The sequence below is a fragment of the Narcine bancroftii genome, chromosome 3 (assembly GCF_036971445.1).
Source record: "Narcine bancroftii isolate sNarBan1 chromosome 3, sNarBan1.hap1, whole genome shotgun sequence".
NCBI lineage: Eukaryota > Metazoa > Chordata > Chondrichthyes > Torpediniformes > Narcinidae > Narcine > Narcine bancroftii.
This window is the reverse complement of record NC_091471.1, coordinates 336,826,222-336,852,978: the sequence shown is the minus strand read 5'-3', so window position 1 is coordinate 336,852,978 and position 26,757 is coordinate 336,826,222. Positions and strand designations below refer to the sequence as shown.

At 42.6% G+C, this 26,757-nt stretch overlaps 1 protein-coding gene across 6 annotated transcripts in view; it reads left to right on the top strand.

Annotated features, from left to right (window-relative positions):
- The window catches only part of fdxr (ferredoxin reductase), a 58,848-nt gene extending 39,894 nt beyond the window's left edge, over nt 1–18,954 (top strand). Inside the window, exons 12-13 of one of the 6 annotated variants that reach the window (XM_069929443.1) lie at nt 147–238; nt 18,715–18,954. In XM_069929443.1, the coding sequence (XP_069785544.1) occupies nt 147–238; nt 18,715–18,798 (176 nt within the window). In that variant the 3' untranslated portion in view covers nt 18,799–18,954. Of the gene's footprint in view, nt 1–146; nt 3,214–4,744; nt 8,287–18,714 lie in introns of those variants that run through there. The other 5 variants (XM_069929445.1, XM_069929448.1, XM_069929442.1 and 2 more) reach the window with 5 other exon arrangements.
- Nucleotides 18,955–26,757: the final 7,803 nt, after the last annotated feature.

The window sequence follows — 26,757 nt, the reverse complement described above, 5'->3', positions numbered from 1 at the left end:
GGGCCTGCTTGTGGACTGGAAGGACTTGTTACTATGCTGTAATTCTAAATTTAAAAACCTTTTTTAAAAATGTGGTAATACTGACATTTTTCAACTGCTTGATTTTAGTGCATTTAATGTTACCAAATTTTGAAATCTTGTTTCAGGAATATGCCCAGTTTCATTTTCTGGATGGAAAAAAATTGACTGTTTTGAAGTGGCAAAAGGGAAAAAGGCAGGCAAGCCCAGGGAGAAACTGGTGAGCATGAAAGAGATGTTGGAAGTGGCTAATCAATGACCAAGAGGATGGTCACATGAAGGATCCATGCTGAGAACATGTATATTTTACCTCAGATAACATTCAGTGGCTGAGAAACACTTTTCCATTTGTTCTGCTTGCTTAACAGAGACAGGAACACATAATTCTCTGGGAAGAGAAAGTTAATGCCCTGTAGGACAAGCCTTGCTTCTCTTTTGAGTTGGAGTATTGTTCCAATTTGTGTTGAGAAGTTTGTCTTTCACAATTTGAACATCATTCTCAGCAGAGAGAACTTGTGTGGTTGGCCCTTAATTTGAGTTTCAACTGTGTGGGGATGGACTAGCTTTCTCTTACCTCAAAGTGTTTATTTCACCAATCCCCTCCCACCACCCAAACTTGCATTTTCTGTGTGCCAGTTCAGAACTCCCGATCTGAGAATTGGCATTTTGCCTTTTCCTTCATTGCTAAGCCCACAGATGGCTGATTTTTCATAAAACATAAACTGAGATGCGGGAAGAGAAGCTATAAAAATTTTATTGATCAGTCTTAAACTAGAATTTACATTGCCTTCAGATTAAGATTCTGTGTTTTGTCACGCAAGTGTGGGCATTGCGTGTCAGGTGCAGTGTGGTGAGACCACAGCATCATTTCTGCACGATATCCTTGACTTGTTCTCTACAGATCCATGGTTCAGTATCAGTATTGTTCCACAGTGATTTTTAATACCAAGTTTATGAATGACTTCACTCAGTTTTTTTGACAAGATTGAATTAGTTTACATTTTCTCTTTCATTGCCATGATCTCCTGCTTCACTAGCTCATCTTGCAGGCTTATAGTTACCTCTCATTTAATGAAGGCTCCTGACTCTGAAACATTAACGGTCCATTTCTTATGGATGCTGCCTGAACTGCCGAGTCCCTCTAACATCTCAGGTTCACTCAGGATTCCAACATGTTTCAGTTAAATGGCTCATCGGATCTGACTTTATTGCTCTCTTTAGCCAGGATTTGTGTCTAATTCATTGGCATAAATATGGAATTTAGAAGCATCATTGTTTATTGAGTCTGATAAGAACATGGGAAATGAAGTAGGATTTACCCTTTCTAAAATTGTGAACACTAACACACCCTTCAAACAAATTAAAATTTACTGCTTTGTGTTGGTCCAGATTATGCTGGATCTTGTCAGCTACTGGAATTGCCAACCATGGAGCCCACCCTCAACCTGGCTAGTGGTATCTCTCCTGGAATGATGTAGTCCTGACGATTTGTTCTAACAGAAACATATCAAACTGAAGTAAATGATTTAAAGCAAATTATTTAAATTAATAAAAAGAAAAGAAACCAAAAAAAAAGCATGTGCCTCCTGATCCATAATCCTGGAATCTGCTTTGATTTTGTGGTTGTCTAGGATCTGATTTCAGACTTGATCTGAGAATCCCATCAAGAATTAGCTCAGTATTGAACTACTTTATGTTCAGTGACAAACTTTAGTGACAGCAATAGTCCGAGATTACTGAAATGCAGATTGATCCTTTTTAGTCTACGTAATTGTCTACGGCAGACTTCCAAATGACCGACTGCTGTGCATATTTTTGTCTGTGAATCTGACCCTTCTGGACAATAACTGCACCAAGTCTCATAGGGTTATATAGTGTGGAAACAGGCCCAATTTGCCCATGTTGTCTAAAATGTCCCACACACACTACCACCTGCTTGTTTTTGGCCCACATCCCCTATCCATTTATCTGTCCAAATGAGGTTGCAATAGTACCTCAACTAATGGTTTTTTGCAGCTTCTTTCATACACTCATCACTTTGTTTGTGTGTGTGTGTGTGTGTGTGTGTTTTATTTTTAAAAAGTTACTCCTCAGGTTCCTCTTAAATCTCTTCCACCACCCCCCCCCCCCCCCCCACCACCACACTCACCCTAAATCTGTGCTCCACCATTAACTTATTTAAGTAAGGAAATGAAGAGATTTAATTTCTGCAAAATTAGCAGTTGACAGAAATCTTTCTGTCCATTTAACTAATCCTTTCATATGGGAAAAATATAAATTGTTGTTAATTTCCTTACTCTTAGCTTTGTAAGTAAAGGACAACCCTCAGAATTACAAATTATGCTCAATTTCAACAGCTTGAGTTTCAGCTCTGAACTTTTGGCTCAGCAGATGACTTAGTGCAGTTCAGCTCCACATTAGATCTTTTACCATTTTGTAACATGGCCCCATAGCTTGCTTGTTTTAACAAGTTGCAATGACCTGTCCATGTTGTTTAGTCATCTAACTCTGGAACCTGTAGGTGGAGTGGGGAAGGGCAACGGTTAAGGTTGAAGGATTCTCTGGGTCCTAGGAAGCAAAATTTAAAGGACCATTATCTTGCATCTTAATATTTTCTTGCTCATTTATGTATTTTCAGAAAGGAGTCCCAAGTTTTTTTTAAAAACCATTTTTCCATTGTATACTTATCTGTCTAGGTCGAGCTTTTACAGTGACCTCAAGGTTTTTGGTCCTATTACGTAGCTCATCTTTGAAACCAACTGTCTACATTGATCATTGCATGTGATTTTTTTTTGTGTTGGGAATTTTTGCCCCAAATCAACTTTTTTCTCCAATATTAAACACAGGAACACTATTTCTAAGAATATTGCCACTTGTGGTGAGGCTTTTGAAGCTATCAGAAAGAATAACCTTAGTTCTGTTAAGCCATTCGAGACTTTGGAGCAATCATTATTGAAACTCAAGCTGTTGAAATGAGCATAATTTGCAATTCTGAGGGTTGTCCTTTACTTACACGAGTATCCAATAGATATCTGCAAAACTGCGCAGAACTCTTTGTATTTTGGTCTGTACTGCACAGAGTTACACAACAAAAGCAATTCATATATATATTATATACATATATACATATATATATATTATATATATATATATATATTATATTATATATATTATATATATATTATATTATATATATATTATATTATATATATATATATATTATATATATATATATATATATATATATATATATTATATTATATATATATATATCTTCTTTCTTCTTTCTTCTTTGGCTTGGCTTCGCGGACGAAGATTTATGGAGGGGGTAAAAAGTCCACGTCAGCTGCAGGCTCGTTTGTGGCTGACCAGTCCGATGCGGGACAGGCAGACACGATTGCAGCGGTTGCAAGGGAAAATTGGTTGGTTGGGGTTGGGTGTTGGGTTTTTCCTCCTTTGCCTTTTGTCAGTGAGGTGGGCTCTGCGGTCTTCTTCAAAGGAGGCTTATATATATATATTGAAACAATTGCAAGTTGTTTCTGCTGAAATGTTAATATCTGAAGATGGGATTAGTCCTGGACTGATCTGAGTTTGTGACAGCTCAGGCTTTGGCAGAGCGCTTCAGGGTTGGGACCCTTTGTCAGGAGTGAAAAGGAGACAAAAGAAACTTGTAAAGCTGTAGGGAATGGTCTCTGGTGGTTAAAACCAAGGTTATTTGCTCAGTGAATTAATGGGAGCAGTTAGAGAGTGGGAACCAACAAAAGAATGTAGGAGTTGTGAAATGCAGAGAAAGAAGATGTGCCTGGCATGCCCTCCACTCCCGAGGAAAAAAAAGGAGGGGGCGGGGGCAAGCTGAAGAAATATCACAAATGGATAACTGATACAGACCAAGAATCAAGTGACCTTAAGTTGTAGAGTTCAATAATGAGTCCAGAAACCTGAAACTTGCCCCTAAGGAAGATCAGGCTTGTGTTGGATCTCATTCCCACACACCTGTAAATCAGCAGGTGAGTGGAACATTAAAGTGACAGGTAATTGGACACTTGGATTCATCTCTGTGAACTGAACATGGGTGTTCTGAAACATAGTCCCCCAATCTGTGCCTGGGTACTCCAATGCAGATTAAATTACTTTGTGAATGCCAAATGCAGTGCATGAAGTGTAATCTCCCAGGAAAGACAGTTGGGGTCCCTGGATAATGGGAAGGGAAGAAGTGAAAGGACAAGTACTGCATCACTTGTCATTGCAATAGAAAGTACTGTAAAGCAGGTGGTTGTTTGGAACAGAAGAGTGGGCCAGGGAATTAGGAAGGAAAATGCTCTGGAGAGGGGAAGATGTGGGATCTCTTTGAAGGAGGCAGAAATTGCCAAGAGTGATCTGTTGAATGCAGAGAATGGTGGGGAGGACCAGAGGAACTCTATCCTGTCCTGGAGGAGAGGAGGTAAGAGTGGAGGCTCAGAAAATGGATGAGATGTGGTCAAGATACTCGTGTTAACAATAGTAAAAGGGAAACTGTAATTCAGGAAGAAAACAGACAATTTGGAGGTATCTGTATGGAAAGTCTCGTCATCAGAGGAACTGGAAAAATGGCATATAGACCTTGCAGGATGGAGGGTAGGACAAGGGGTAGTGGGAATTGGTAAGCTTGAATTGTAACTACAGTACTTGTAAACCAGGACTTAACACGTTGTCAGTGTTGCTCACTAACCCAAGCAAAATTTTACAGAACCTGAAATAAAAACAGAAAATTCTGGAAATATGCAACAGTTCAGACGTGGAGAGGTAAACATTTAATGATCAGGACTCTGTAACTTTTTGGTACCTTTTTCTCCACCTCAGGACATTTTACTTAGGTAGCTTATGAAACTTAATAATGTGAAACAATGTTTTCTGGAAAAATATAACAGTTTTGTTCTACTTGGCAGAAGTATACTTGAAATAAAGGTATGTAAAATAATAAAAGTAAATTGAAAAATAACTGCTTCCAGTTGGTAGAATTGGTCCTAGAGTTGATAGTCAATGCAGCGAACAATCTGCAGGAGGAACTCAGTAGGTTGTGCAACAATGGAGAAGAAGAACTGTCAATAGCCGCTTTCAGGTGCACCCTCCACCCTGAGGGCGGCTGCAGGAACGAATCCCAGCCTGAAGACTCACCTTTCAGGTGGCTGCCCTAAAAGGCTGCTACATCCCACCTGAAAGGGCCTGTTTTTCCAGAGGCCTGTTTTTTTGTAGCACCTCCGCATCTGAAGGAGGAGGGGCGACTGGTGCCACCCGTCATAAATATGCGGCATAGCAATGGCCATCTTCCCTACCCATAATCCCCCATGCAGGTGGAACCGCTCTGTGTTTCCCATACAGTTCCAGCTGTGTAGGGGTTTATGGGTAGGGAAGACCACCATTACTATGCTGCATTTTGAACAGCAGAGAGCGGCCAGCCAGGCTGTGACAGCCCGCACCGGCCACCCCCCGCTGGACGCCCCTGCCCTGACGTTCCCCTGCCGGACATCCCTGACCTGCTGCTTGATAGCCCCCCTCCCAACTGCCTGAAGCTCTCCACCCCACTGCCTCACCCTGCCTTACTGGGGAGGGGAGGTTGGCGGTATGTTGGGGCAGGGGCGGCTGGCGAGGGTTGTCAGCCGGCGGGGGCTGTCGGGGCAGGGGAGGTCGGTGGTACGTCGGGGCAGGGGGGGAGGGGCTGTTGGGCAGCAGGTGGCTCTCAGGTCATGTGGCGGGGCCTGACAGGCAGCAGGGAGTTGGGTCGCCGGCTGATAGTGTCATCAGCCCTCCCCTTAACAGCCGCTTTCAGGCAGCTGCATTCAGGTGCCTAGGGGGACTTTAGTGTTCCGGAGGAGGGTTAGAATGTGCCTCCTGCTCTTTCAGGTGGGTACCCTGAGAGCCACATAGGGGTAGAATATGCGGCTTTACATTGGGGTATTCTGGCCACCTAAAAGAGCCTAATGTTTCAGGCCAGAACCCTTCATCAACCCTGAGAGTGTAGAGGAGAGATAGCTGATACAGTGTGGATAGAGTAGGAGATGTTGGATGGGATAGTGGGGATAGGTGAACCAGCGAGGGGTGAAGGTTAGAGGGTGGAGGATTTTTAGAGATAAAGGCTGTCAGGGCTGCAATCTGATAAAAAGAGACGGTGACCAGTGGTAAAATGAGAGCTAACATGAAGGACAGATAGGATCAGATGGATCCAAAGAAAAAAGGGGGAATAATCTGGGTGAAAGTGGGTGGAAGAGGAAGGGGGAACCAAAGAGGGTTGGAGAATGGGTGTGTAAGAGGAAGAACAGAGGTAACTTAGAAGAGAGAGGGGACTCATTAAGTGAAATTGTTAGATTTAATGTTCATTCTATTGGGCTGTAGCCTGAAGTGTTCCTCCATTTTCTGGTGGGCCTCTCTCTGGCAGCGAAGAAGGCCAAAGATGGACAGTTCGATGTGGGAATGGGAGGGGGAATTGAAATGACAAGCAACTAGGAACTCAGGATGGCCATTTTGGACAGAACATAAATGATGTAAATGATCCCTAAGTCTTCAATTGACCATAAAACATATGAGCAGAAATAGGCTATTTTAGCCATTCAAGCCTGCCCTGCCATTTAACCATGAGTTGATCTATTTTCCCACTCAGTTCTGCTGCCTGGCCTTCGCCCCCATAATCTTTGATGCTCTGGCTAATCAAGAACCTATCAATCTCTGCCTTAAATACATCCCACGATCTGGCCTCCACAACTGCCTGTGGCAACAAATTCCACAGAATTACCACCCTCTGGCTGAAGAAATTCCTAAACATCTCTATTCTAAGCAGACGCCCTTCAAAGGTGAAGTTGTGCCCTCGTCCTAGCCTCTCCCGCCAATCTTTCTACATCTATTCTATCCACACCTTTTTAAATTCAAAATGTTTCAATGAGATTCCCCCCCCCACCCCATTCTCCTAAATTCCATGTACAGGCCAAGAACTGTCAAATGCTTCTCATATGATAATCTTTTCATTCCCGGAATCATCCTTGTGAACTTCCTCTGAGCCCTCTTCAACATCAGCACATTCTTTCTTAAATGAAGTGCCGAAAACTGCTCACAATACTCCAAGTGAGGTCTCACCAGTGCCTTATAAAGCCTCAACATCACATCCCTGCTCTTATATTCTATTCCTCTTCAAATGAATTCAGCATTGCATTTGCCTTCTTCGCCACCAACTCAATATGCAAGTTTATCTTCAGGCTATCTTGCACGAGGACTCACCTGTCCCTTTGTGTCTGGGTATTTTCAATTTTCTCCCCATTTAAAAAATAGTCTGCTTCCAGTACTTCACGATAAAATTAAAAAGGCTTGAGAATTGGAACTTGCAAGACCCTTTTCGGAGGATCTATGTGACAAGATTCTTAAACTAGAGAATACATATTCAATATGTGCCAGACATTCATTAATCCAATTCAAAGTTGTGTATTGTGTTCACATGTCCAAAGATAAACGGGCTTGTATCTTTTCTAATATTATCCCTACTTGTGACAGATGCAAATCTGATATTGCTATATTGACCCATATGTTTTTGTCTTGTCCATCCTTAGAAATCTATTGGAAAGAAATTTTTAATTTCTTTTCAACTGTTATTTCAGATGGACCTATGACCCAATCCAATAACTACTCCTTTTGGTGTTATTGAACCAGACGTAGGGAGTTTTTCTGCACCTGAGCAATGGGTTGTGGCCTTCTCTACATTGTTGGCTAGAAGAGCCATCTTATTCAAATGAATTACTCTCGATCACCAACAGTGTTTCAATGGTTCTCTCATATTATCTCTTGTTTCAGTTTAGAAAAAAAATTAGATATCATGTATTTGATTCATCAATGAAATCTGAAGCTACATGGTAATCTTTTATGTCTTATTTTCATTTGATGTAAATGTTTCTAATGTGATTACATGTACTCACTCTTCCAGATGAAATATAGCATTACCGTTGTTTTTTGAGTCAACGGTATGAATTAAAAGCTACAAAATATATGTAACCCTCAGGATAAGCTACTCGGATGTTTTTTTTGTTGGTTAATTTTCTTTTTTTAAATAGAGTAGTGTAGGTGTTTTATTTTTTATATATATAATATTTTTGATGTCTTTTCTGCCTTCCTCCACTGCAGTGGAGGGAGGACCGAATGTATACTGTTTGATATATAAATATATATATTGTATTTTTACTTTCATTCCCTTTTCTTCATTTTATTGTATTTATTGTAAAACCCATTAAAAAGATTGAAAAAGAAAAAAAATAGTCTGTTTTTTAACCAAAGTACACTTTCCAACATATTTCATTTGCCACTTCTCTGCTCTTTCTCTAATCCACACATGTCAAACTCTGGCCCGCGGGCCATATTTGGCCCGCAAGATCATTTCAAAAATGTATTAGAGGTGGCCCGCCCTGCAGCGAGAGCCGATGCTGTTTTTTGGTAATGTCACCCCCACCATCCTCCCCCTTCATTGCACATCCTTCCCCATTGTAACACGAGAAATTGTAACACGAGAAGTCTGTCGATGTCATCAGCCGGCAAGCCAGTTGGAAGGCTCCCCACACAACCAGTCACTTCTCCCACCTGTCGAGCGGTGCGGCGGATTGATGAGTGCCTGTGATTTCCTGTCGGCGCGACGGGCATGACAGGCTGCGCACGGCCCCCGGGCAGCGCGAGCCCCGCGCGACTGGCACCGGATGGCCCTTCCACAGCGCGAGCGCACTTCTCTCGGTCGCCACGGCCTTCAGCGCTTGCACCCGCGCGGACCCCAGGGACGGCTGGTTTGGCCCTGCATGTGAAGAGAGAGATGGTGGCTGTCCGCAAAGGCTGATCGGCAGCGCGCTGGGCTTGAGAGGGTGGGTAAGCAGGGATGGGCAGAGGGTGTAGGTGAGGAGTAATGGGCAGGGGAAGTTATGGTGGTGCGAGGGGCAGTTAGAGGGAGGGATGAGTAGAAGGAGGGGTGGATAGGGAAAGGGGAGGGACAGGGCGAGTAGGGGAGGTGTGATTAGAGGGTGAGAGACGGGTAGAGGGAGGAACAGGTTGAGGGGAGAGGCTGTATAGGATGGGGTGGGTAGAGGCAGAGCGAGTGGAGTGAGGGGTGAGTAGAGGTTGGGTAAAGGACTGGTCAGGTAGAGGGATGGTGGGTCGAGGGTGAATAGAGGCCTAGAGCCTGAGGAGTGAGCAGGAAATGCTGAGTCCTGATGCAGGCCAAAATGGACACAGCCTGTGAATGCTGACTACATCTCCACAGGGACCAAATAGGTTTCCCTCAGGTCAAGCAAAGGATGAACTTGAGCTACCTACTCCTGACCTGTAACATTATCCTCCTAAAGTTATATCCTAAAGTTTAACATTACATATGTTGAAAGAAGAGAAAACATGCAGATATTGTTGAAAATTTTCAATAAATATTTAGTTCGGCCCTCGACTTAGTCCAAGTTTTTAATTTTGGCCCTCCGTGAATTTGAGTTTGACACCCCTGTCTTAATCTGTCTAAGTCGTGCAGCCTCCCTGTTTCCTCAACACTACCTGGTCCTCTGCCTATCTTCATATCATCTTCACAAAGCCTTTAATTCCACAATCCAAATCATTAATATACAACATAACAAGAAGTGCCCCAATACCAACCTCTGTGGAACACCACGTGCAACTGTCAACCAATCAGAATATGATCCCTGCATTCCAGCTCTCTGCTTCCTGTCAGTCAGCCAATGCTCTTCCCATGCTAGTGTGTCTCCAATTATACCATGGGCTCTTGATGACTCATGTGCAGGACATTGTCAAAAGCCTTCTGAAAATCCAAATACAAAACATCCACTGTATCTCCCTTTTCCAGCTTACTTGTCACTTCTTCAGATAATTCCAACAGGTTTGTCAATCAAGATTTTTCTCCTAAGGAAGCCATACTGGTTTTGGTCTATCTTATCAGTTACTCTGACACTCAACTCTATCTTCCCAATCACTGATGCCTGGCTAACCGGCCAATAATTTCTTCTGCTTCCCTACCTTCTTGAATTGTGGGGTGACATTTGCGATTTTCAGTCCTCTGGGACCAAACCAGAATCAACTGATTCCCAAAAGATCGATATCAATGCCTCAACAATATCTATCGCTACTTCTTTCAGGACCCGAGGGTGCAATTCATTTAGTCCAGGAGACTTATCAACCCTCAGACCATTCAGTTTTCTGAGTTCCTTCTCCCTTGAAATAGTAACTGCACTCACTTCCCTTCCCTGATGCCCTTTAACATCTAGTACACTGCTAATGTCTTCCACAGTGAAGACTGATGCAAAATATTTAGTTCCTCTGCCATCTCGTCGCCAATTATTATTTCTCCAGTGTTATTTTCTAGTTGTCCTATATTTACTCTCACCTCTCTTTTACTCTTTATATACTTGAAGAAACCTTTATTAGCCAGTCTACTGTCTTACAATCATCTTCTCCCTCCTTGTGAGTTTTTACCTTCTGTAAGTTTTTGAAAGCTCCCAAATCCTCTATTTTTTCCACTAATATTTGCTTCCTTCCTCTTTTGCTTTTACGTTGGGTTTGACTTCCCTTATCAGCCAGTTGAGACATTTTTCTATTTCCTCTATTTTTCTTGCAGAGAACCCACCCATTGCTGCTCTGCCATCTTCCCTACCCATGCCTCCTTCCAATCTACTTTGGCCAGTTCTTCTCTCATACCACTGTAATTCCCTTCACTCTTCTAAAATACTGACACATCTGACTTTAGTTTCTCCCTGTTAAAATCTCAAATTGAACTCGATCTTAGTGTCATCACTGCCCCCTAATGGTTCCTTTACTCCAAGCATCTCTGGTATAGCTGATCCCATTGTGAGCTCATTAAACAAGCTGCTCTTAAAAAGTCATTTGTAGACTTGCTACAAAATTTCTTGCGATCCAGTCCCAACCTGGTTTTTCCAATCTTCTTTCTTTGGCTTGGCTTCGCGGATGAAGATTTAAGAAGGGGTAAATGTCCACGTCAGCTGCAGGCTCATTTGTGGCTGTCAAGTCCGATGCGGAACAGGCAGACACGGTTGCAATGGTTGCAGGGGAAAATTTGTTGGTTGGGGTTAGGTGTTGGGTTTTTCCTCCTTTGTCTTTTGTCAGTGAGGTGGGCTCTGCGGTCTTCTTCAAAGGAGGTTGCGCCCGCCGAACTGTGAGGCGCCAAGATGCACAGTTTGAGGCGATATCAGCCCACTGGCGGTGGTCAATGTGGCAGGCACCAAGAAATTTCTTTAGGCTGTCCTTGTACCTCTTCTTTGGTGCACCTCTGACACGATGGCCAGTGGAGAGCTCGCCATATAACACGATCTTGGGAAGGCGATGGTCCTCCATTCTGGAGACGTGACCTACCCAGCGCAGTTGGATCTTCAACAGCGTGGATTCGATGCTGTCAGCCTCTGCCATCTCGAGTACTTTGATGTTAGGGATGAAGTCGCTCCAATGAATGTTGAGGATGGAGCGGAGACAACGCTGGCAAAGCGTTCTAGGAGCCGTAGGTGATGCCGGTAGAGGACCCATGATTCGGAGCCGAACGGGAGTGTGGGTATGACAATGGCTCTGTATACGCTTATCTTTGTGAGGTTTTTCAGTTGGTTGTTTTTCCAGACTCTTTTGTGTAGTCTTCCAAAGGCGCTATTTGCCTTGGCGAGTCTGTTGTCTATCTCGTTGTCGATCCTTGCATTCGATGAAATGGTGCAGCCGAGATAGGTAAACTGGTTGACCGTTTTGAGTTTTGTGTGCCCGATGGAGATGTGGGGGGGTGGCTGATGGAGGACCTCAGTTTTCTTCAGGCTGACTTCCAGGCCAAACATTTTGGCAGTTTCCGCAATATAGGACGTCAAGCGCTGAAGAGCTGGCTCTGAATGGGCAACTAAAGCGGCATCGTCTGCAAAGAGTAGTTCACGGACAAGTTGCTCTTGTGTCTTGGTGTGAGCTTGCAGGCGCCTCAGATTGAAGAGCCTGCCATCCGTGCGGTACCAGATGTAAACAGCATCTTCATTGTTGAGGTCTTTCATGGCTTGGTTCAGCATCATGCTGAAGAAGATTGAAAAAAGGGTTGGTGCGAGAACGTAGCCTTGCTTCACGCCATTGTTAATGGAGAAGGGTTCAGAGAGCTCATTGCTGTATCTGACCCGACCTTGTTGTGCAGTTGGATAACCATATTGAGGAACTTTGGGGGGCATCCGAGGCGCTCTAGTTTAAAATCCTCCATGACTACTATTACATTGCCTTTCTGACACACCTATTTGCCGTTGTAATTTGTTGTCCACATCTCAGCCTCTGATCTGTATATAACTACCAACAATGTCTTTTTACCCTTGCCATTTCTTAACTCAATTCACTATGATTCTATTTCTCCTGATCCTATTGTCACCTCTTTCTAATGATTTAAATGTTATGTGTTTTATTGGTGACACGGTTAGCATAGCGGATAGGGTAACGCTGTTACAGTGCTAGTGACCCGGGTTCCAATCCAGCGCTGTCTGTAAGAAATCTGTACATTCTGCGTGGGTTTCCTGTGGACGCTCTGGCTTCCTCCCACCCTTCAAAAACATTAATTGGTGTATTTGTGGGGCACAGGCTCATGGGCTGAAATATTGTATAAGTTGACTAGATCAAGTTTCCTGCTGTGTTATTACTTTTTTCATTCAGTATTTTGGATGTTGTAACCAAACACTGCCTTGTGCCTATTTTCATTGCATTGCTGTGGTTGCACACTCTTCACAGTGTTGGCTTCCTTTCCACCCTTCTGTTAATTAGTCTCCTAATTACTGCCCTCAACTGCCACTGTTCAAGTCTAGAGGGGATTGGAGATAGGGATTAGTTGGATGGGGTTGGGAATCGGATGAGGATGAACAGAATTTGACTGTATTTCACGAAATGAAAGTGTAATTTCTCCCCCCCCCCAAAAAAAATCTCCTGCTAGGCCTCTTAGATAACAGCAGGAGTACTGACTCAGCTCCCTCATTTCAAAATTGACCGTTAGAATTTGCAATCGATGTTTATTCCTCCCACAAACCTTAAGAGTGCAGATCATTCCTGGACTGAACATGGAAAAAAAAAAGCTGATGCTGTGAATCTGAAACAAAACAGAACCATTGAGCCAAGTTGGGCAGCATTTGTGGAGAGAGAAGCAGTCGATGTTTGAGATCTGTGAACCTTCATCCAGATTTCCCAATCCACTTGGGTGTCTCCCTCTGGACTTGAATAATTTGGCATTGATTTTCCACTCCATTGTTTGTTGTGACCTCTCCGGCTGGAACCATATTGGAAGTCATCTCACCCGCCCATCGAGGGTTAGATCTGCGCACCAGTGAGGCTGATGCATTATTGGCCCTTGCAACCTATGTCTGATTGGCCTTGCAGGTGCCAATCAAGGGTTAGATCTGCCCACAGGTGAGGCTGACACAGGATTAGTCTTCGCAGGTCACATGGATGGGCCCTGTATTGAAAAAGCAGCACGTGGTGTTATTTTGCCTCTCTCTGTTCTTGCTGTTGCATGGAGGCCATCACTGAGCTCTAGGTCACAGTACAATGGGCCCATCCAGAGCCTTGGGCAATGCTGGAGACAAGGTTCATTTGGTACACTTATTAGTTGTAATTAATTTACTGCTTTGTTTGTGTTTGCTGTGTTTGCTAGAGTTAGAAAGGAGTGATGGGCATTGTGTGTTTAACCCTTATCTCCCCAATTGGGAGCTGAGAAGGTTTAGCAGTAATTTATTTGGTCCTGATGTGTAGCTATTTGTGTATTTTTCTGGGTTAGTCTGTGTAAGTGTGTACCCTTTTGTGAATTCCCCTGTGTGTAAATATAGACTACCGTTTGTTAATGTCACATTTCCAGCCTTGATTCTCTTTGAACCCATCAAAACTATACTGAACACATCAAACACTGTTTGACTTGTTGACTGTTCCCAGCATTTTCTGATTTTGATTCCAATACTGTGCTCGCACAACAACTGACCACTCGGGCTCTGTGTGATACCACTATCTCAATGCAGTCCTGCTTCTGTGAAAAACTTGAAGATTCAGGTCCTGGTCCAGAGGTCTGCAGGTCCTCAGTGTTAGTTAGTCTTAGCAGAACGGTCAGGGTAGCGATTTTACAGCTCCAGCGACTGGGACCAGGGTTCGAATCCTGCACTGTCTGTACAGAGTTTGTACATATCTCCCTGGGTCTATGTGGGTTTTCCCCTGGGGCTCCAGTGTCCTCCCACTGTTCGAAATGTATTGTGACTGTAGATTAGTTGGGTGTAAATTGGGCGGCATGGACTTGTAGGTCTAAATTTAAAAATAAATTTATATCTTGGTGGTCAGTGATGATATTCACTTCTTTAATAGAGGCCTTTGCATTCCATTATCTCAGGGACTGCTGCACGTTTTGAGATGCTTGTCCTGGCTTTCAGGTAGAATGTTAAATTTAGGTCCCCTCTGAGCTCAGTGTGAATGTAAAGTAAATTAAAGCAGAAAATGCTGGATAATATCAGCAAGTCATTTTACAAACTATGGGCAGAGAAACAGAGCTAAAGCTTAAGGTTGAAAATCCCTTGTCAGATCTCAAATAGGTGTTAGGGATCTGTGTTATTATTTCTGAGGACATACAGCCCAGATAACCCACCCTCGGCCTACTTTGTGCCAACTGTAACTGCTAATCCCATTTACCTGCATTAGGCTCAGATCCTCCTACCTGTCAGGTCCAAGTATTTGTCCAAATGCCTTTAAAATAGTGCAGTCGTATCTGCCTCCACACCTTCATTGGCAGCTTGTTCTCTCTCGTGCCCTCACTAGTGTTTGTAGTTCAAACAAGGTCTTAAGTCAGGCTATCATTACATTATTTATATTACGAATACTATTATATGCAGATAATGGTGCCTCTGTAACCCGGGAAAGCAGGGAGTGCTTCTCTGCAGGATCCTACTGCTTGATTGTGTTGCCACCGCCCTTGGACATGCTTTAAGCAGTCTGGTCAAGGGGCCAACAGTGTTTTTTTTTTAATTAACTGTCCATGACAGCAGTGCCCATCCTTGGCAGAGGACCAGGAGGAATTGCGGTCTTCGGGGAATCATTGGTCAGCCGCAGGGAACCAGAACACCCCCTGCCCCTGACCTCCCTGCCCCGTACCCACCACTGAGAAGGAGAAGCCTGGAAGATGGCCCTACAAGGAAGGTGACCGTGGCAGCAGACTAGCGACGGGCTCAACGGCCGAAAGACTTGCACGAGGCTACTGGAGATTGGCTCGTGGGAACGAGGTGTTAGGTTTGGGGTTCCAAAGGCAAGAATGGCTCCCAGAGGGCCTTGAGTACTGAAATCTTCCTGATTGTATTGGAGGTTCGGAGCTGGGGATGGCCAATGGATCAGACAGGAGGCCACAGACACTTAGTGTCTCTGAAGGGCCTCCCTTTTACTTCTCTTTTTCTTAATGTTGGGGGCACTGGGTGATGCTAGCAGTGTCTCTTTGTGTGCCTTTATGACAGGCAAAAGTTGATGAATTTTGTATAATAGTACATGACATTAAAGGAATCTTAAATCTTGATGTATTTAAGGGAGCTGAAGGATGTTTTGTTGCAGGATACATGGTAATTCCTCGCCAGCACTGGATGAGGGCATTCATCTGTTGAGTCCACACCTGACTCCAATAATAGAGTTTACGAGCTCATTCCTCTCTCCACATCCTTTCCGATTATAGGTCAGGATCTTTACAAATCCACCATTGACAGGACATCCACACCGATCTCTGGCAGGGCATTTCGGACCCTAATTCTCACTGTGGAAAATGGACTTAAACATATTTATTCATGTACAACACTTTCTTTCTTCTTCAATCTTTTTATTGGCAGTTGAAAAAAAAATCAGATACATTGATACAGATGATGCAATGTTGAGGTAACAATAAATTAACATTACAGATAATTAACAATGGTAAACAAGACAGGTATGATGATATGCAACACTTTATATCAACAACAGGCTCTCCTGACACAATTTACAATGTCACTGGTGACTTGCACATTTTCGAGACAACACCTTTTTTTAAGTTCTTTCTCAGTTTTTTCCTGGCCACATGAGAAATGTCTTTCAGCACCAGGGGGCACTGTTCACTCACGAATGCAGCCATTGCAGGCGCTTTGACAGTCTTCAATGGGTTTGGAATCTACTGAAAGTGGTAAGCCTTCCACACTCACTGCTCCCTACTCGCTAGTTCTACCCCTCTTGCTTGTGGATCAAGTGGCAATTTGGTTTGCAAAGTTGACTACTCACCTGCTAGGGGTGCAGTGCTAAATGTTTTGGGTGCCAGAGCTCACCAAAAGTGGTAACAAGGAGGTGCCTGAAGCAGCTGCATGAGGTGCCTGGAGCTGCCCCCTGAAGTGCCTGGAGCGGCGTTCCGGTGAGCTCCGGCAGCACGGCACCCCTGCAAGCATTGGATCTCAAATGGCATAACATGAAGGCATAAGGTAGTGGACACAGCCCAGTTCATCACAGGCAAAACCCTCCCCACTATTGAGAACATCTGCAGCAGTGGTTTTCAAACTGCCCCCTAAACTCACTTATCACCTTAAGAAATCCCAATGAAATCGGTGCTCTGTGATTAGTAAGGGATTGTTTAAGGTGGTATGTGGGTGGGAAAGAAAGGTGAGAACCACTGCTCTAGACCCAATTGTTACTGAAATATTTTGCTTGAGAAAAATGTCATTTGCCCATTTTCTTTAGAGTAATGAAACTGTGCACATAACAGGACAATGAGGTACGATTAAAACACTGGTTTTCAAACTTTTTCTTTCCACTCACACACCATCTTAAGCAATCCCTTACCTATAGAGAACCTATGGCATAGGGATTGCTTAAGGTAGAATGTGAGTTTAGGGGAACAGTCTGAAAACCACTGATGTACAGGGAACAATGCCATCGGGGAGCAGCGACAATCATCAAGGATCCACACCACCCAGCACACGCTCTGTTCTCGCTGCTACCAACAGGAAAGTTAGAGGCGCCACAAAATTCGCACCATCAGGTTCAGGTACAGCTGCTACCCCTCCACCATCAGACTCCTCAACGACAAACTCAAGCAGGGACTTGTTTAAGGAGTCGTACTTTTACACTTTATTGATTTTTTTTTCTTTGCATTGCACCGTCAGTTTGTTTACATTTCTTTATTTGTTTGCACTTGTACATTTTTTTTACACTACCAGTAAGTGGTAATCTTACCTCGCCTACTGAAAAAGAATCTCGGGGTTGTATAAGATGTCATGTATGTACTCTGAAAATAAATCTGAAATCTGATAGATCAGTCAAGTCTTAACACCAACATCCCTACCACCCATACCAGGCCCTCTTCACTCTACTACCATCAATGAAAGGTACAGGAGCCTAAAGACGAGCACTCAACGGCACAAGGACGGCTTCTCTCCCACTGCCATCAGATTCCTGAATAATCAATGAACCAAAGACACTGCCTTACTTTTCCTGCCCTACTATTTATTTAAATTTATTGTAAGGCAGTTTATCGGAATGTTTGCACTGACCCTGCCGCAAAACACCGAATTTCGTGACTTGTTCATGACAATAAATCCTGATTCTGAAACTAAACAGCCTGTAAAACCTGAGAAACACAAGAACTGCTGTGCATGTTTTATCTACATATATTAATAAACAGAGTCATGGAATCTTGAGTGAACAATGAGCCGCTGGATGAACTCACATATCAGGCAACATCATTGGGAAGAAGAGGTTGGCAACATTTTGAGCCAGGACCCTTTATCAAGACTTGCCAGGAAGGGGAGATAGCAACTACACCGAGAGGTTCTGGGGCAAGAGGTGCTAAAATGTAATAGGGTGGGAGAGACCACTGAGAAAAGTAAGAAAGGGAGTGGTTTTTTTTAAAAAAGAGGTGGAAATAGTGGAACCTAATTAGAGAGGGAAGTTACCCAAAATTGTAAAAAGTTCAAGTTTATTTATCATCCAATTGTACCATCCATGCCTCAACAACATATACATAGAACCTATCTTCTTTCTTCTTTGGCTTGGCTTCGCTCGTTTGTGGCTGACAAGTCCATGCGGGACAGGCAGACACGGTTGCAGCGGTTGCAAGGGAAAATTGGTGGGTTGGGGTTAGGTGTTGGGTTTTTCCTCCTTTGTCTTTTGTCAGTGAGGTGGGCTCTGCAGTCTTCTTCAAAGGAGGTTGCTGCCCGCCGAACTGTGAGGCGCCAAGATGCACGGTTTGAGGCGAGATCAGCCCACTGGCGGTGGTCAATGTGGCAGGCACCAAGAGATTTCTTTAGGCAGTCCTTGTACCTCTTCTTTGGTGCACCTCTATCATGGTGGCCAGTGGAGAGCTCGCCATATAACACGATCTTGGGAAGGCGATGGTCCTCCATTCTGGAGACGTGACCTACCCAGCGCAGTTGGATCTTCAGCAGTACATGTATTATATACATATATTAATAAATAGAGTCATGGAAAGTTGTTTTTGCAGTTCAACACAGTCTCACTGCCTGTGTAAAAAAATTATTCCTCAGTCTGGTGGTTCTGGCTCTAATACTTTAGTATCTCTTCCTTGACCGGAGTAGGTGGAAGGTGCTTACGGATTTTGTGAGCCCTCTTTCAAAAACAATCCTGGTTAATCACATTGATGAGGGTGTTTGGGGTGGGGAGGGAGACCCCAGTGACCTTCTCTGCTGTTTTTATGTCCTGTAGTTTGGCCTCCGATCCAAAGCTCGACAGCAACCGTACTGCACTGTGATGAAGCCGGCCAGGTCGCTCCCAATAGAGCTTCAGTAGAGAGTTGACAGAATGGTGGTCGGTATCCTTGCCCGCCTCAACCTTCTAAAGAAGTGCAGTTGTTATTGTGCCTTCCTGTCATACGAGGAGATGTTATGTGTCTAAGATAGTTCACTCGAACTAGGCTGTTCTCTCATCTGGTGCTAAAGTTGACATGTAAAAGAATATGTTTGTGAATGCCTCTGATGTTCAAATATTATCCAGCTTTTTTTTCTTCAACTCCTGAGAATTTGGTGCTTTACTGCCTGAGTCTTTGAGGACTCCAATTTTGGAACCTAGTCAGTGAAACACTGGTAAAGAGGATGTAAAGACTCCTGAGTTTGGATATTTTCGTGGAAGTCCCAATGCTCCATTGTTTCACCTGGTATTGTCAGGAATGTTTAAACCAAGGTGGTGGGCATTATCACCAAGAGGAGCACTTAACGCCTGATCTTCATTGCCCTGATTGAAAGTGGAGGTGAGCCACTTCTTTTAACTTCTGGGGATAGGTGGGGAGTTCCATGATTTCAACAGTGTGGTGTTGGCCCTGGATGGGAAAATGTCCCCATGCATCAGTTGCATTTATACCAGGAGGTGAGGAGGGGCTATCAAAGAAGCTTTAGAAAATTATCACAGTCAATCGTGAACAGTGTACACTGCGTGAGTAGCAGTTAGGTGGGAAGTTGCTGTTGATGGGAGTAGATGATGTCCTGATCTGAATGGACAAGGTTTTATTGCAGTTACAACTTTAAAATTTAACAATTTTAAATTTAGATATACAGCACGGTAACAGGTCATTTTGACCCACGAGTCCGTGCCACCCAAACACACCAAATTGACCCACACCCCCGGTATGTTTTGAATGGTGGGAGGAAACTGGAGACCTCCAGAAGAAGCCCCTGCAGACACAGGGAGAGCATACAAACTCCATTCTTTCTTTTTAAAATATTTTTTATTGTTATTTAATATATAAACAATTGAATGATATAATTATACAATTTGCCCTACGTTTAAAAATATAGGAAAAAGATTTCAAATAGGAACCTAATTCACTGGTAATAATGTAGTAAAATATAACATCAAACTAAAAGAAAAAACCCAAAAGAAGGAGATATAATGGAAAGAAAGGAAAAATAAAGTTCTTTTCAAATAAAATATAATAAAAAAAAATAAAAAGTATAAAATTGTCTTTCCTTCTCTTCTCATTCTGTAAGAATTTGTATCAGAAGTTGAATTATTCACAGTCGAGCTAATCCATTATTTGTTATATTATCCAGTTTATCATTGTCGGATGTTGTTTGGGACTCTATATCGTTACATCTCAAACTAGCAACCACAGAAGACACAATTCAAGAAGGTTAAATTTTAACCCCATATTTTTTAATGACTATTAATTATGTAATGTCTTAACTAACACAATCAACCCCACTATATGCATCTATAGCAAATATACAGATATATATTTGCAAACAGTGTGTACGTGGAAAAGCTTTAGTATCTTTGTGCCCAGTATTCAAAAAGGAAAAATCCCCCAAAACCCCAGGTTAGTCAGTCAAGTAATTCCGTCCGAAAACACAGTCCACAGAATTCAATCTCAAAGTTCAGTTCTTTAAACGACAATAAAGGACGTCGAATTGAAGGTTGGAGAGAGAAATGACTGATGTTGCGTTGCAGTAAACTCACTTATGAGGCACATGCATTTCACACAGCTCTCCAGCTGCCCTCCGCCGCTCCAACTGCTGCTCTCTGCTTCACAGCTGGATTCTCCCTCTGTTCTCAAAAGTTCCAAGCAATTGGCGAGTCAGCACTCAGCTGTACCACAAGTTGCAGAGTTCTAAACAGAAATCCATCCTTTATAATGAGAGTCCACAGTCCAAAAGGTCAGTCCATGGTCCACAACAATATGTAATTTAATTAATATGATCTTTTTTGTATGACACTATTTGTTGCAATTTAAAGTGGCCAACAGAGTACATATGTCCAAAGTTAAACTATTTCATTTTTATTCAGATATAAATCCTCTTTGTGATAAATGCAAAATTGCTGATGCTTCTTTGATCTGGAAAAATTTTGTAAAGATATTTTTCAAACATTATTGGTGAGTCTTAAGGTCAAATTAGAACTTTGCCCTTTAATTGCTCTGTTCAGACTATTTCAAGACGATGAATTCTTATTGACTCCAACTCAAAGTTTAATGTTCTCTTTTATTTCTTTGATAGCCAGACATCCAATGCTGATTGAATGGAAAGACACTATTCCACCTTGACACACACATTGACTAAATGATATTGGGTCGCTTTCACAGATAGGGCTTAAGCCTGGTCCCAGATTGAAATGCCTGTTTGGGCTGTCTTAACTCAAAGTGACTTGCACAGACTTATCTTAAAATAGTTGTAGATTTAGCCTGTTCTGGATTAATCAAAGCCAATTGCAAGAGGGAGGCCCAGAGCTTCTCTAGGACTAAATTGAAGTGGCAGCGACTAAATTCAAAGAGGCAGGTTTAACTTCTGCTTAGTACTGGTTGTGAGGGAGCATGGAGTATTTGGAATATTTAAATGAAGACCAACATACACTACAGAGGCCAGCCAGATGAGTACTTGTGGATAGGACTAATCCATTAAATTACTTCGATGAAATAACTTTTCAAGAAGGTAGGGAAGATTGAAAGAGTTGAGTTACAGGGGAAGATTAAATAAGTTGGGACTTTATTTATTGGAGCATAGAAGAATGAGGGGAGGTTAGTCATGTTGATTATCCCTAATCAATCCCTAGCTATCAAAATAAATGTATATCCAATTTCTTTGAACACCTTCCAATAATTTACCTACACTGACATCAGGCTGACCAACCTATAAATTCCAGGGTTACTTTTGGAGCCTTTTTTAAACAATGGGACAACATGGGTTACCCTCCAATCCTCTGGTGGCACACCCATGGCTAAGGATATTTTAAATATTTCTGTCAGAGCCCCTGCAACTTCTTCACCAGCCTCCCTCAAGGTCTGAGGGAATTCCTTGTCAGGCCCGAGGGATTTATCCAAGCTTATTTGCTTTAAGATAGCACTTTCTCCTCTTTAATCAGTATAGGTTCCATGACATCGCTGCTTGTTTTCCTTACTTCTCATGACTTTGTGTCCATTTCCTGAGTGAATACTGAGAGGGAAAAATATTCAAAATATCCCCCATCTCTTTTGGCTCCATACAAAGCCAAGCACTCTGATCTTCAAGGGCACCAATTTTGTCCCTCACTATCCTTTTGCTCTTAATATACCTATAGAAACCCTTAAGATTTTCCTTCACATTGTCTGCCAAAGCAACCTCATGTCATCCTTTAGCCTTCCTGATTTCTTCCATTAGTTTTTTCTTGCTTTTTTTAATGCTCCTCAAATATCTCATTTGCTTCATGTTGCCTACACCTGTTACATGTATCTCTCTTCTTCCGAACCAGACCCTCCAATATTCCTTGCAAACCAAGGATCCCTGTACCTTCTAACCTTGCCTTTGATCCTGATAGGAACAACAAACTCTGTACTCTCAAACGTTCACCTTTGAAGGTCCTCCAATTACCTCGGACATCCTTGCCCAAAAGCAACCAATCCACGTATTCTAGATCCTTTCTCATTTCCTCAAAATTGGTCTTTCTCCAATTTAGAGTCTCAACTCAAGGCCCAGACCTATCCTTCTCCATAATTAACTTGAAACTAATGGCATTATGATCACTGGACCCAAAATGCTCCCCTACACATATTTCTGTCACCTGTCCTGCCTTGTTCCCTAAAAGGAGATCCAGTATTGCATTCTCTCTAGTTGGTACCTCTATATATTGATTAAAAAAAACTTTCCTGAACACATTTGACAAACTCCAAGCCATCTAGCCCTTTTACAGTATGGGAGTCCCAGTCAATATGGGGAAAGTTAAAATCTCCTATGATCACAACTTTGTTTCCTGCAACTTTCTGCTCTCTCTAGAGATTTTCTCCTCCTTTCTCGCTATTGGAAGGTCTATAATACAACCCAAATGTGCTCATACCTTTTCTGTTCCTCAGCTCCACCCATGAAGCATCAGTAGACAAGCTCTCTGGTCTGCCAGCCTGAGCACAGCTGTGATATTTTACCTGACAAGCAATGCCACACTTCCCCCTTTCAACCACCCCCCCTTCCCCCGCCCCAATAACCCTGGTTGTATCGTGTCTAAAGCAATGGAAGCCCAGAACATTGAGCTGCCAGTTCTGCCCCTCCTGCAACCAAGTTTCACTGATGGCCACAATGTCGTAATTCCTTGTGCCAATCCATGCTCGCTGAGTTAGAAAGTATGAACACTAATTCCTGAATTAATTTTGTTTCTTCTATTTGTTAACAGAGTGTATTTTTCACAAAGTTCAAATTTGATCTAACTATTGTACACAATTCCAACGAATTCCAATTATCTGGGTACCTATGCCTCATTGCAGAAGTTATGTATAATTTTTATATCAAGGAAAATGTCCTGGCAACACATCACATTCAACCTTCCTTTCTATCATAGCATATTTTCTTGCTCTGTGCATGAAGTTCATTAACATTGAGCCTGCCAGGCAACCACAATTGGTGGAAGATTCATGATTGTGGTCCCTTATGTAATTTTAAAAAAAGTGCAGTCCCCAATTTTGTCGATCGTGATGTGTTGAGGCAAGGTAGAGACCACCAAACATAATTGATGACAAGGTCTACAGATGGTTGGTGTTGAGCAGCTTGTTAAGGCCTGCTCTTCAGTTGATTTAAGTCCCAACGTGGGCAAGGTGGCAATAAAGATTTACTCAGGATGAATTAGTTTTTCTTAAGTTCTTGTTCTACTTTCATATCGAGAGTGGTTGCCACCACTCTATGCCGACATCCTCCTGTTTCTGCACGGCACTCTTCCCCCCTGATTGTGCTCTGATCCCTTGAAGTCCCCACTGGACTATGATATCTCCCAGGTACCAATCTTCTCTCCGGGTTCATGCTCTTTCCCCATCCATGCTCAGAAATCAGCATTAGTTAGACAGCAAGATGCCGTGGTCCCCTGAACTGCCTGCTCCTTTTCTCGGTCAGTCTGACAGTCAGTGGTCCAGTTCATCTCAGCTGATGAGGTGACCGCCTCTTGAAAAAATGCTAACCATGAAACATCCCAGTGATTTCACCTGTTCAAGCTCTGAAGCTGGATAATACCACACCCAATAGAGACCTTAAAAATGTACTTCCACTTTTTAAATTCTCTGGGCTTTTTTTTTTATAAGTAGATGCTTGTCCAAACTTCCTGTGTCTCCTTCACCAGAAACAGCTGTCACCAGAGTGTTTTTCACCTTCCTTTTGAAGAAGTGTAAGCAAATCAGTGTAAACCCATTCTAACTGAAATCCTGAGGAGCCTGTCATGAGCACAATTTTTTTCTTGTCAAAGAGAACCTTGAGACAGCCCATCACTTCTGAAGTTCTTTCATAATCTCCGTGGTCAGCTAAGATTCTCAAGATTTAGGTCACTGACAAAGGACAAAGGAGGAAAAACCCAACACCCAACCCCAACCCACCAATTTTCCCTTGCAACCGCTGCAACCGTATCTGCCTGTCCCGCATCGGACTTGTCAGCCACAGACGAGCCTGCAGCTGACGTGGACATTACCCCTCCATAAATCTTCGTCCGCGAAGCCAAGCCAAAGAAGAAATAACCATAGCATTTGAAACATGGAAAAGGTTTATGAACAATTGTGGTTCCTTATGCTGCATCACAATTTATTACAAATAGAGTAACTGTTATTTCTCAGCTCAGAATGTTTCCTCGTTTATTCATTAGGCCTTGACATTGCTGGTAACACCCACTGCTTCAGTGGCAATGAGAAAAGAAATAGTCTTCATTGTTCACAAAATGAATAGGTTCTCTCAAAATGGTTGAATTATACAACAGCCTTTCAGTAGAACATAGTGGGTGTTTCTCTCTATATTCACACAGAAAAATGGATGTTAATTGCATCTTGGGTTTTGTTTTGATAAACGGATTCATCAAATTAGGGGTATGCTACAATTTGAGCACATGGATATCAAGAGATACTGGAGATTTGATGTTCCCAGACAATAAATCCTTTATCTTCCAGATGGCTAGTTCAGTATCATCGAGTCTGTTTAATTAATTCAACTGCTTTTAAAGCAGTGGTTCTCAACCTTTTTCTTTCCACTCACAGACCATTTTAAGCATTCCCTATGTGATTGGAAAGGGATTGCTTCAGGTGGTCTGTGGGTGGCAGGAAAATGTTCGAAAACCCCTGTTTTAATCGTCCCTAATTGACTCGTTATGCGCACGGTTTCGTAACTCCAAAGGAAATGGGCCAATTTTCTTCAAGCAAAATATTTCAGTAACAATTGGGTCTAGAGCAGTGATTCTCAACCTTCTCTTCCCACTCACATCCCACCTTAAGCAATCCCTTACTAATCACAGAGCACCGATGGCAGAGGGATTACTTTGAGTGGAAAGAAATAGGTCGAGAACCATTGCTTTAAATCCAGTGATCATTGTTTAATAAACAACATTGAAAAAATTAATACCATGACATTAGTTAATAAGAATTCGAGATCAGTAAAAACCATTTCTGGAACTCATGTTCCCCAGAAAGTGCTTATCTTATAATATTGCTTTACATCATTCCATTTCAAATTGATACATATTAAATAGAGGTTGACAGATTTTTAATATACAATACCATCAAATGGAATTAAATACACAATCACATTCCCAGCAAACTATTTTGTGCATTTCATTTTAACTTAATTTTGATATTGTATCAATGATAAAGACTATTACACAGTGAAAACCTAAATCTTGACCAGACTCCTTCATTCCAAGTTCAAGATTTTTGTAGTACAGTGGTTATAGTGAAATGCTAATTACAAAATCAGTGACCTGGGTCTGAATTTGCTGGAGTCTGTAAGGAGTTTGTACATTCTCCCCGTGATTGTGTGGGGTTTCCCTTGGTGTTCTGGTTTTCTCCCATGTTCCAAAGACATACAGGTTTACTATGGGTGTAATTGGGTGGCACGGATTCATGGGCCAGAAGTGCCTGTTACCATAGATCTCTAAATTAATATTAAAGATCTATTCTCTTTTTGCCAATCTTAATAGCATTAATTCCCTGTCCGATGTCCTTCTTCCCTTCCCCAACGCACAACATCCTTCTCTATCCTACTCTTTCCTATCCCAACTCTCTGCCTTGTCCCTTCAGAGACTGAAAACAAGGCACACTTGTAGGCCATTCTCTAAATGTTGGTGCGACTGTGGCTATCTTAGCACAGAAATCAGAGACAGTCAGACTGTGCTGGTTCTCCGAGGCCAGTAAACATCAGGGCTGCAGCTGAGGAGATGGCCAACCTGCAAGTTAAGTGCACAATACCTGCCTCAAGGATCTCTGCTTTCTGTTCCCTACAAAGCCGGTGTTATTGAAACTGGCATTGGGAGTGTAATCTAAAATAAGCACAGGCCAAGTGAAAACTAGTTGGGAATTTGGTCTCTGGGTTGCCTTTGAAGGTTGACAATCCAAAGCATAGAGATCAAAGATCAGTTAGAAAAAAAGACAAATAATACAGCAAAAATGATTGAAGAAGTTGTTATTGCAATGTTTAAGAAAAATTGGACATACACATGGATAGGATGGGTTGGAAAGGATATAGGCCAAATGTAGGCAGGTGGGACTAGTGTGGGTGGGACATTTTGGTTGGCGTGAAAGACTGTTTCCATGCTGTATGACTCTATGGGAGGAAGTATTTGGAGGTGAGATGTTTGTTCTTTGTTTATCTAAAGATGTAGTTTGGTTAGGGGGACTCCAGCTTTATAGGAGAGGTGATGCCCAGTCTTCAAATAACTAATCATAAACTCTCAAAGGATTGACAGCTTGTTCCAAGGTTAAGTAAAACACTGGGGTGATAATGAAAAAATGCTTTGCAAAGCACAGCTGTTAATGGTTGTCTAGAGTAGAACTGA